Source organism: Cupressus sempervirens, chromosome 1, assembly GCF_028749045.1.
Source record: "Cupressus sempervirens isolate cs-2001-9-10 chromosome 1, ASM2874904v1, whole genome shotgun sequence".
In the NCBI taxonomy this organism is placed as follows: Eukaryota; Viridiplantae; Streptophyta; class Pinopsida; order Cupressales; family Cupressaceae; genus Cupressus; species Cupressus sempervirens.
In genome coordinates, this window is record NC_143118.1 from 849,149,014 (window position 1) to 849,159,004 (window position 9,991).

General features: G+C 35.5%; 1 protein-coding gene across 1 annotated transcript; it reads left to right on the forward strand.

Moving 5' to 3' along the window:
• Positions 1-2,359: 2,359 nt before the first annotated feature.
• LOC149580509 (small ribosomal subunit protein eS24z-like) lies at positions 2,360-8,991 on the forward strand. The gene is made up of 5 exons (XM_089791487.1): positions 2,360-2,609; positions 2,739-2,780; positions 2,949-3,119; positions 8,523-8,609; positions 8,709-8,991. The coding sequence occupies exons 1-5, from the start codon at positions 2,535-2,537 to the stop codon at positions 8,742-8,744; spliced, it is 411 nt and encodes a 136-aa protein (XP_089647613.1). The 5' UTR covers positions 2,360-2,534; the 3' UTR covers positions 8,745-8,991.
• The last annotated feature ends 1,000 nt before the right edge of the window (positions 8,992-9,991 follow it).

The window sequence follows — 9,991 nt, forward strand, 5'->3', positions numbered from 1 at the left end:
ATTTCCCTGTGAGATAGTAAACCCTCTATTGGGTTTAGGGTGATCATTATATCATCCATGTGCGTTCCTAAAATCATCTTGCCCTTATTCAAAGATAACAAGTTGTTATATTTCCTTTATTTTCTATTATCAGGTTCATTTAGAACAATTTATTCATTAAAATTGCCTTCATAGATTTACAATTTTAGCAGGTAAATAAATGGATTCGTAATAATTTTGATTCGTTGCATTGCTTGTTTTGTTTTGTTTATAGGTTAACAAGAATCTTAACATTTGACAATGATTCAAAGTTACTATCCAATCTTTTAAACCACCAAAGAGATTACCCATCCTAATTAAAACGTGACTATTTAGTGACTCCACATGCATGTTGGGTATCATTACCCATCTTGGTACTAAAATGTTGTCAAAGTCCTCAGAGTTAAAATTAGTCTCTCATTTAGGTTTTTTATAAAAGTAATATCCATTAAAATAAATTAGGTTATTCAGTAAATACTTTAATGTTTAGAGAAATATAATTATAATCCACGAATAGAAAACCTTCATCGAGGATACTAACACTTACCCAGTCCTTGAAACTTGGATCCATTGGACAATGCATATCATGGTTGATCTTAAACCGCACCATCGTCCAAATGGGCCATTATGTTTGCGGTAATCCCATATGTTAGGATTAACATGACATACATAACAATTACATGCAAATACAACCAATATTAGAAAGGCATAGAGCACACAAAAGAGAACACAAGACACAAAGATTTAATGTGGTTCATCCAATCCCGGGGCTATGTCTAGCAAACAAGAGTGCAATATTCATTATCCAATGATTTCAATTTGATTTCAATTTGCAATCCCTTGCAACTCAATACTGCTGCAAGAAGCTACTATCTCATCATCCTACAAAAAATCCCTAAGCCATTTTATACAAGCATATCGTTGCTTACAAAATTAGGGCTAGAGTTGGTTACAACATGTCGACCCCTAGAAAAATAGGCCAATCTTTGTTTTTTGGGGTGCTTCTCCCTCAAACCCTTGTAGTTGGGAATTGTCACCCTCAAACCCCTATTACTAAGTGTTGAAAGTGTAAAATACTTACTTGATTAGTCACCATAAGCTAATGATTTCCCACTTAAGGGTTGGTCAGGCTCCATACTAAACAACACCATAAACTATATGAGAAACTATTATTGATCTTCATAGTTTTTATCTGTTCATCTATATTGGCTTTGCCATGTCCTGAATTGCCTGTTCGATCAAAGGCCTCTATGCTCTTTATAGCCATGTTTAGAGATACTTGGAGCATAGGCTCATTCATCCTTACATTTATTTGGAGGTCTTTGATGCCACTGCGATGAAGCTCTTGTAGATTGTGTTGTGGCTTCATAAGATTCAAAGTTTTAGCCTTGGCAGCTTTTGTTGGTCTTCCTAGCAGAATTTTATTTGGGGTCGAAGCAAAATTTGGCGTCTTACTAGTTGTCCAACGATGTCCCATAAACTATTTAAACCATTTTTTATGAGAACCTTAGTTTGTTGGGATTTCTTCACCTTGCAATCTCACACCACTTTCCAACCTTTGCCAATTCTCAGTCAAATTGTATTGAGATTTTTAGTCTTAGGGTTCTATTGGCCCCCTCCTTTCATCTGGCTTACTTGTAGATGTAAGGTTGTATTCCCCTGAATTCTTATGTCAAACCAAAGGAGGCCTTGGAGCCGTAGGCAATATTGACCTTGCAAAAAAAAAAAAAAACATTACCACAAGATTTATGGTTGGCATAGTTTCTATTTGCTGATTTTCCCTTTTCAAGCCATTTTCCATTGACTCGAATTTTATTCTCACATTTGGTGTAATGAGGGAGATCAAGTAAAACATTGAATTTGTTAGTAAATTCTTTATGATGAACCATACTTCCTTAAATGACTGAAGCAATCACATGTTAACAACATGTTTATTATTGGGATGCATTTCTTGATTAGATTGTGTGTTAATTTTTTACATCAATGTTTCAAATCACACTTATTGATCCATCATTAGGATGTGGAGGAGAAATTTTTTATATTTTACAAATTTTGTAAAAATCTTAGAATTTACATAACCTTCACGATAGTACATATAATATCTTACATATTGTACTATCATTTTTATTAATATACATGTATATTAAATTTCTTTCTTTCTTGTAACACCTATTTTATACATTATAAATATATATATATAGAGAGAGTAAAACAAAGGTAAAATATTTTAATTCTATATTTTAGATTAAATTAAAACTAATAGAACCTCACGAAGTTATTGGTAATCCTTGCGTGCCGTCGATGAAGAAATGCATAAAGGTATTTCCAATTGGCCATTCACGTAAAATACATCTGTATCGAAGGTATTTGATATTTTAGGGTTTGCCTCAAAGGGAAGAGTTGAAGGCTTTTAAAGGAGTTCCTAGGGTTTTGCATCGTGAATATTTTTGCCAGTTGCAACAGCGAAGCGGCGAGAATCTGAAGGGGAGCCAAAGCCTTGAGAGTTTCGAGCAAGGATGGCGGACGGTAAGGCTGTTACAGTGAGAACGCGGAAGTTTATGACAAACAGGCTTCTCGCAAGGAAGCAATTTGTAAGTGTTTTCGTTTCCCAATTTTTATTTTCCTTCTTTCTTCAAAGAACCTTGTCATGGGTATTGCTCTCGGATCCATTATGTATCTGAAATTTGCATCCCATTCCTTGTATCCGTTGTCAAATACAGGTGATTGATGTTCTGCATCCTGGCAGGCCAAATGTCTCCAAGGTAAAACTATTTATTCTCTCTTTTTTTCGAGTTTTTCTTAGGATGGATTCATGACGTTTGTTGCGTTGTTATGAATTTGTTTAATGATTGTATGAACTGGTTGAATAAACGAGATATCTAGGGCTGTTCTTTATCTGTGCATTGATTGATTGTTTGTGTCTATTGAAGGTTGAGCTCAAGGATAAGCTAGCAAAGCTCTACGAAGTTAGAGATCCCCAAACCATTTTCGTATTTGGGTTCAGAACCCAATTCGGAGGGGGGAAATCTACCGGATTTGGGTTGATTTATGATAGCCTTGAGAGTGCGAAAAAGTATGAGCCGAAGTACAGGCTTATCAGGGTAAGCAAACTTTTTCAAACAAAAAAATTCAAATGGCAGTCTGATATTTTGCCATATATACTTTTACTTTTTACTTCTTCCTGTGTCCTTTCCATGGCAATGATTGAGCTTTTCTTAAATCATATTTCAGTTAGTTAAGTATATTTCTTTGATATAAGTCATACCCCCCTCCCCGCCTTGTTTTACGAATACTTGCAAATCAAGGAGTAGATTCCAAAAGTCAATATGAGCACCCGGAAGTCTAAACTGATTACACAAGTAGACTAATGAGTTTAACTTTTATTTATTCTTATAAGAAAGACAGAATGAATGCACTAGAAGGCCTTTTATCTAATTCGTACCAGTGGAGGGAGTTGTACCCTAATTAGAAAATGTGACTCAACCACTAAGACTAAACGAAATTGGACATGTTGACAGCTCAGTTCAATGTTTCTTATAAGTTTGTCGCACAATTTCTTTTTGTTAAGAGAATATTGTTGGGCATACTTCCCATATTCACGAAGTTAGAACTTCTGGTGTTACTGTTAAGTCCATAGAGGCACTGATTACTTTTTTTCTTGTTACATGTTTTACTCTATGTCAAGGTTTTTTGGTGTAATTAGACCAATTTGATCCTCCACCCTATTGCATCCCTATTAAACATCATCCTCCACTCAACTATTTCTGACATTTTTACCATTATGTTATTTCATTGGAGAACAACAGTCACCAAATCTGTCAAGGATGTAATGCACTTTATTCCAGCATACGTATAGGTTGCTCGAATTTCTTCTTCATTGTTACTTTCTCGATGATTTTAGATGATATTGTCATTCAACCTTACTGTCTCTGATATTATTGGTCACATTGTGTGAGGAGTCCCTCTGGGCAGCTGAAGAGCATGTTTTTATCCTTACATGCTGAAACTAATCACAATCTTTTTGGGTGAGGTTTTGTTTGCCTTGTAATTCTCTCAGAGATTGAGACATGAGGACACTTTCCAAATGCCACATATATTAATCATATGGGGCAGAGAACTCAGTATGTGAGCACCTTAGATTTGTGCTTCGCAAAATCTTGTAGAAATTTTACATCACTTCCAATTTTTAAAACAGCTTACTTGGCAAGTCCTTTACTTGTATCTATAAGGTGTTTAGAGCCACATCATCAAATACGATTCCCTGTTAACGCTTTTCACAAGGCATTCAAAGTTACCAATTGTCTTGTAAAGAGGGCACTTTGTGTGGTTGATGTGGCATCGCATGATTCGTTTCTTTTTACAACCAAGGGTGCGTTTCAGTCAAATATGGGTAGTCATCATTGTGATAACTTATTTCCTTCTTTCAACTTGCTTAGGCCTTAGTCGATGAGCTCTAATTGTTTGTCTAACTATTTATGAAGTTTTTCATACAGTTACCTCCAGTACACAATCAGAGGTCCCTGGGGGATAGCAATAATTTTCACAGTAATTGGATTGTTCTTTCGGCCCTATTTAGGTTTATCAGAGAAAAACATGGCCCCATTGATGCATCTGATTCACATTCGGATGAGAAGAAATGAGAGGGATGGACTTGTTTTCTATGAGAAGCTGCGATTCTCATATGCAGGTTCTTGTAGGTGACATAGTTTTCTCATGTTCAATTTTCCTTCTTTTGACTTGCTTAGGCCTTGCACACAGTAAGCACCAATTGGTTATCTAATCCAAACATAGGTGGTGTCAAAATAGTGAGAACAGTCCTTTTTGAATATTTTTACTAATGAAACATAAGGTGGAATACTTGATTCCCTATGTCTGCATAGATCACGGTGCATTGCCAGTTCATTCTTGAGCACCAAGGGTCAATTGATCACTATTGTAGAAGTTCTTAATGGAATATTTGATTCTTTTCTAAGATTGTGCAGCATGGCCTCATCAGTCCTAGACATTTCCTACCAGCATTGCTAAATGTTGCATTGGCATTTTTAATTTTATCATAAGTGATAGACTTAAAACCTTGACATTTGCACAGGGCATGTTTGCCTGATTGAATGATTTATAGATTTTGTCATCATCTCACAAGATTTTTTTTACTTAGTATTTATGATTTTAGCACATTTTTTTTAAAAATCTGCCCTATGTTTGTGTGTTTACAAAGGATAAATCAAAGATATAATATTGGAATAGATGAGTTTTATACATTGTTTTAATGATTGTAGTTTGACCATTTTAAAACTGCCCTTAGTTGTGTTTACATTGCTTTAATGCTTTGTATTTTGCAATTAGTTATGTTTGTTTTATTTCATGCAACTATATTTTAGTAAGTCTCTATGATGACTGAATGAACTCTTTTGAAGCCCATTGACCTTGTTTTGGCGGCTTGTTGACATTGTCTTTCCTTTTAAGCTATATCAGTTCCACTCAACTTGGATGTGATTGATTGATTCAACTGTGTTCAACCAAAGCCAGAGAATCCTTTAAATTTCTAGCTTCTGACCATAATAAATCATTTCAACGGGCTGCTATACTGTTTTAAAATTTTCACAAGCTGAGTTTTTGTTGTTTATTGAAAACTGGTAAACTGAAAGGATCAGAAAAAGTTAATCAGTTTCTGAAAATGTGGAATAAATTTATAAAAAGTTGACTTATGTACAAATTCTTGTGAAGAAAATATCTCAAAATATGTAGGCCATCTTTTTGCTTCCTTTAGATAAAATCACAAAATTTAGAGCATATCATTAATAAATTTATTATTAAATAGCTAAGTTGCACGGGTACCTCCCCCCCCCTCTGGACCATGTACCAGTTCGAACCGGTTTGTGGTTCTGGTCCGGTTCGACCTGGGTTCGTTTTTGGAGGCTTGGTTCGAACCCAAGAGAACCACATATAAAATTTCGGACCAGGGTTCGAACCCAGGAGAACCACATATAAATTTTTCACATTACAGCATGTTTTAATTTAATTTATGTTGATACATCTTGGGTCTGGGTTGGTAGGCATTACAATGCCACAGTTTTTTAGTGTTGAGTAATCCCTAGCTGTAAAACACTTTCTATTTGAATCAAAATGCTACTAAATTTGAGACACCCACAAGAGAAGATGCTCAACATGTGGTGACCACCATGACCAATTTCGAGGAATTTCAGGGCCTCTTTGAGTAGCAATATGAATTTTTCAAACACTAAACAATAAACAACGTTTTATTGGGAAATGTTGCCCTGCAGAAGAAAGTTACGGTCACATGAATATGGTCAGGTGGGGCAGCTACTTACCACATTGTCTATCACTGTTTGGCTGATTATTTCTCCTCTAGGTATATTAAAAATTGTATTAAAGAATACTGAATCTGGGACGTCAGACTGTGTTATCCAGAGGCCTCCATGAATGGTCTTTTTTCAGTTTACTGTTGTTGATCAGTGCTTGGGAGATTGTGCCCAAAGAGATTGAAGAATATTCAGCTGGTCAAAGGGATTTACCTTCTGCAAGCTAGATCTAATTAGTCTTTAACCACGTTCAATCGATTATGTTAATCATAATAAGAGTTTGGTAAATAAATTTATGAAAAGAAGATTTTTTTATTAAAACTTACTGTTGATCTGCATAAACTAATCAGATACAGTTATGAATTTTTTAAATGAAAGGGAAGAGATCTAGTTGCTAGGGGTTCCAATGATCGCTGTGGTTTGCTACTATATTGTTTATGCTGTTTTAAAGTTTTTTGTTGTTCAAATGTGTTTATGCTACTATGCTACATTCTAATTCTAACTCATGCTTCGTATATATATATATATATATTTTTTACATGTTTTTGTACTAACTAACCCAAACCCCTTTTCAAAATTTTGTTGAACCAGCGAACCGGTTCTCGAACCTGAACTTGGAACCGAACCGCGAACCGGCAACTTAGTTAAATAGTAAAGGGTTAGAGATAATGAATGTTTTGTTGCTACCATCAAAAAAATATACAGGTGGTCTGTAATCAGTATCTATGATTATTTCTACCTTTATGACCTTCAAAATTTGAACCTGAAACATGAGGGGCTCAAAATATGTGAAAGATGGTATAGAAGCTTATATTTGGGGAAATGCTTTCACTGTGATCCAAAGGCATGTAGAAGTCTGGACAGGGCAACATTTCCAATTAAAGCATATTCTCTAGTGCCCAAGTCAAGGGTACAGGAAATGTAAGGTGCAGTTTTGACTCTTGATTTGTTTTTAACAAGAGTTTAAAGCAATAAGAGGTCCATAATTTAGTTAGTTAAGTCAACAATGCTTCTGGATATGACTGAGTGTTTGTACAAAAATAGCCTAAGAACCCACTAGATCTTCTCATAGAAATTCCAAAGCCCGGTTAGTTTGAAGCATTGTCCAAAAGTTCTTTTCAAATTGCAATTATCTTCATCTGTGCTTATGTTTTAAAGCTTTTTAAGGAATCTCTGCTGGTAATACCATGTACAGAATAATCTCAGAATGAAACATGATCAATGGAAGAAATGTTGATGAATGTACTGAAATTTTTGAGGATCAGACCATCAAGATGTAAGAGATGATCGTAATGGAATCTTTGAGAGATATTAGTGGGCTACTTTGGTTGAGTGATGATTGTTTCCAAGTCTAAAATTGCCCCTTTTCCACTCAACTGCTATCCAGCTGAATTAATATTTGATTTTCCCCAACCAAGATTTTGTGTGACACTGCATAATAGAATGAAGGGTCGGTTGTTATTGTTTGACTATAGGGATGAAAATCGTAAGTCTGTTGAGCCCTTTAAGGGCGTCCCAGCAAAGGGCAGACTGTAGAGGTTGAGAGAGAACAAAGAAGATCCTCTTAAATCACTTAATTATTTATGAAACACATGAAAGGGCGCAGTGGCTATTGCGCAAGTGTAAAATAAACCGGAACCCTTAATGATATGATATATAGATAATAATTTTTTTTATGTAACATTGTTATGAACTGTCATTGTGGCCTTCGCTTGCTTAAATGGCAAGGCCATAAGGTTCTCGTGTTGGGGAATCCTTTGGATCTCCCAAAGTAACATCTATGTGGTGTCTGATTAAGTGCCTTACGTGGCTTCCAAGTTCAATATGTTGGATGAGAAGGTCCCCCTTGTGACTACCGACCTCTTATGGAGTCTAAAGAATGTTATGGAGTCATAGAGGCACAAACAGGGACCTTCTCTGCAACATTAATAAGGATTTGCAAATATGTGAGCTCAGTGGACAATCAGGGGCACAAAGTCTGAGAACATTGTTTTACAAATGTATGACCATGCGCTTTTTGTAATGTGTATTCTGTGGTGGTAGCACAGTCATTATCTTCTAACCATGATATGTAAAAGTTATTTCAATTGTTTAAGAGTTTAATGATCACATTTAGTTTGTTGCCTCCAGTGGAAATGTTTTATTTTATAGCTTGATGTTTGCTATGGTGCATGAATCCTGTAGAATGGGCTTGCTACCAAGGTGGAGAAGTCTAGGAAGCAATTGAAAGAGAGGAAGAACAGATCTAAGAAGATACGTGGAGTCAAGAAGGTAAACCTTTTTTTTTGAGGGACATGTCAAAGTTACTTATTTGCTCTCTGTTACAGAGAGGCAATGTACTTATTGCATTCCTGGGTTGTATCTGTGCAGACTAAGGCAGGAGATGCAGCAAAGAAGAAGAAATAATTTAGCAACTAGCACTTAAGCAGTTTTGATATTTTTATTCAGATTCTTAGATGTAAAAGCCCATGCTGAAATTTAAGGATTGACCATGTCAATTGGAAGAGTATTGCAATTAAGGAGTGAATTCTGTTTGCAAACTATTTTTTTTGAAGTTACATTTCATATTTTGTTAGATAGCGGTTAAGTTTTAAATGAATATTGAGGTGAGGTATTCAAAAGATTGGGCATGCAATCTAAATTTGTTTCTCAACTCCTTTTCTGCAATTTTTTTTTTAAAGTCGGAGTTTAAAAGATGTGCATGTTATGATGGTTTTGGGAAAGTCAGTTGTGGATGAATGTTATCATAGTTGTGAAATTGTATTTCAAAAATACCTATCATGTTTCGACAGTTCTAAAATATAGTACAGCTGAGAGATGCATCTCACAGCCCCTGGGATGCATCTCTGTTGCTGGAGACTGGTACAAAGACAGGTAATATTTCAGACGCATCTCTCAATTTCTCCAGTTATATTCAAAACATCAATTTACAAATAATGCTCGATATGTAGATTTCATGTGTTGAGAACATTTGTTAGCCAAGTTTGCAGTTTAGATGAACTATCACTGGAGAGATGTCAAGGCATTTCTCCCGGCACAAGTCAAGACGCTTGGGAGATTTTGTATGTCACCAACAGTCATTTGTTAGTGTCAATATGATTCATAAGCAGTCAACATTCCAGGTCATTAACGGCCATTTGAAATCCCCTCTGAGCAGGCTATGTCCATTATGAATCTCAGTGTCATAGATATGTGAAGTCTACTTGTTCACATGCAGTATCACTCTGATTACAAATGTCTTTCTTAGGAGATGTTGCATTAGAAATGTGTTATCACTGCAAGCATATTGGTGAGCATGCAATATGATACAAGATTACAACATTCTATGTAATCTTTGCAAACCTATATGAGCCGATAAACTATTAAAAAATCCAAATCAGTCATAATCATTTAAATAATGAAGATCAACAGTATTCAGACAAATTGCGTTGTCAGATTGAATGTCTTCCAATTTCTCTGGCTTGCATTTACAGTTTCCGCATTACTGCTATACCTTTGATTGGGTTCCCTTCTTCAGTAGTCCCGTGCCTCCCCAGCTAAATGATAATCGTTGACATCTTCCATCGATATCTGAAGCAACTTAGCTACCAGCTTCTTTTTCTTCTGTTGTATCAGCCAATTTCAAAAATAGAGTTCTTACAGAAATCCTTTTT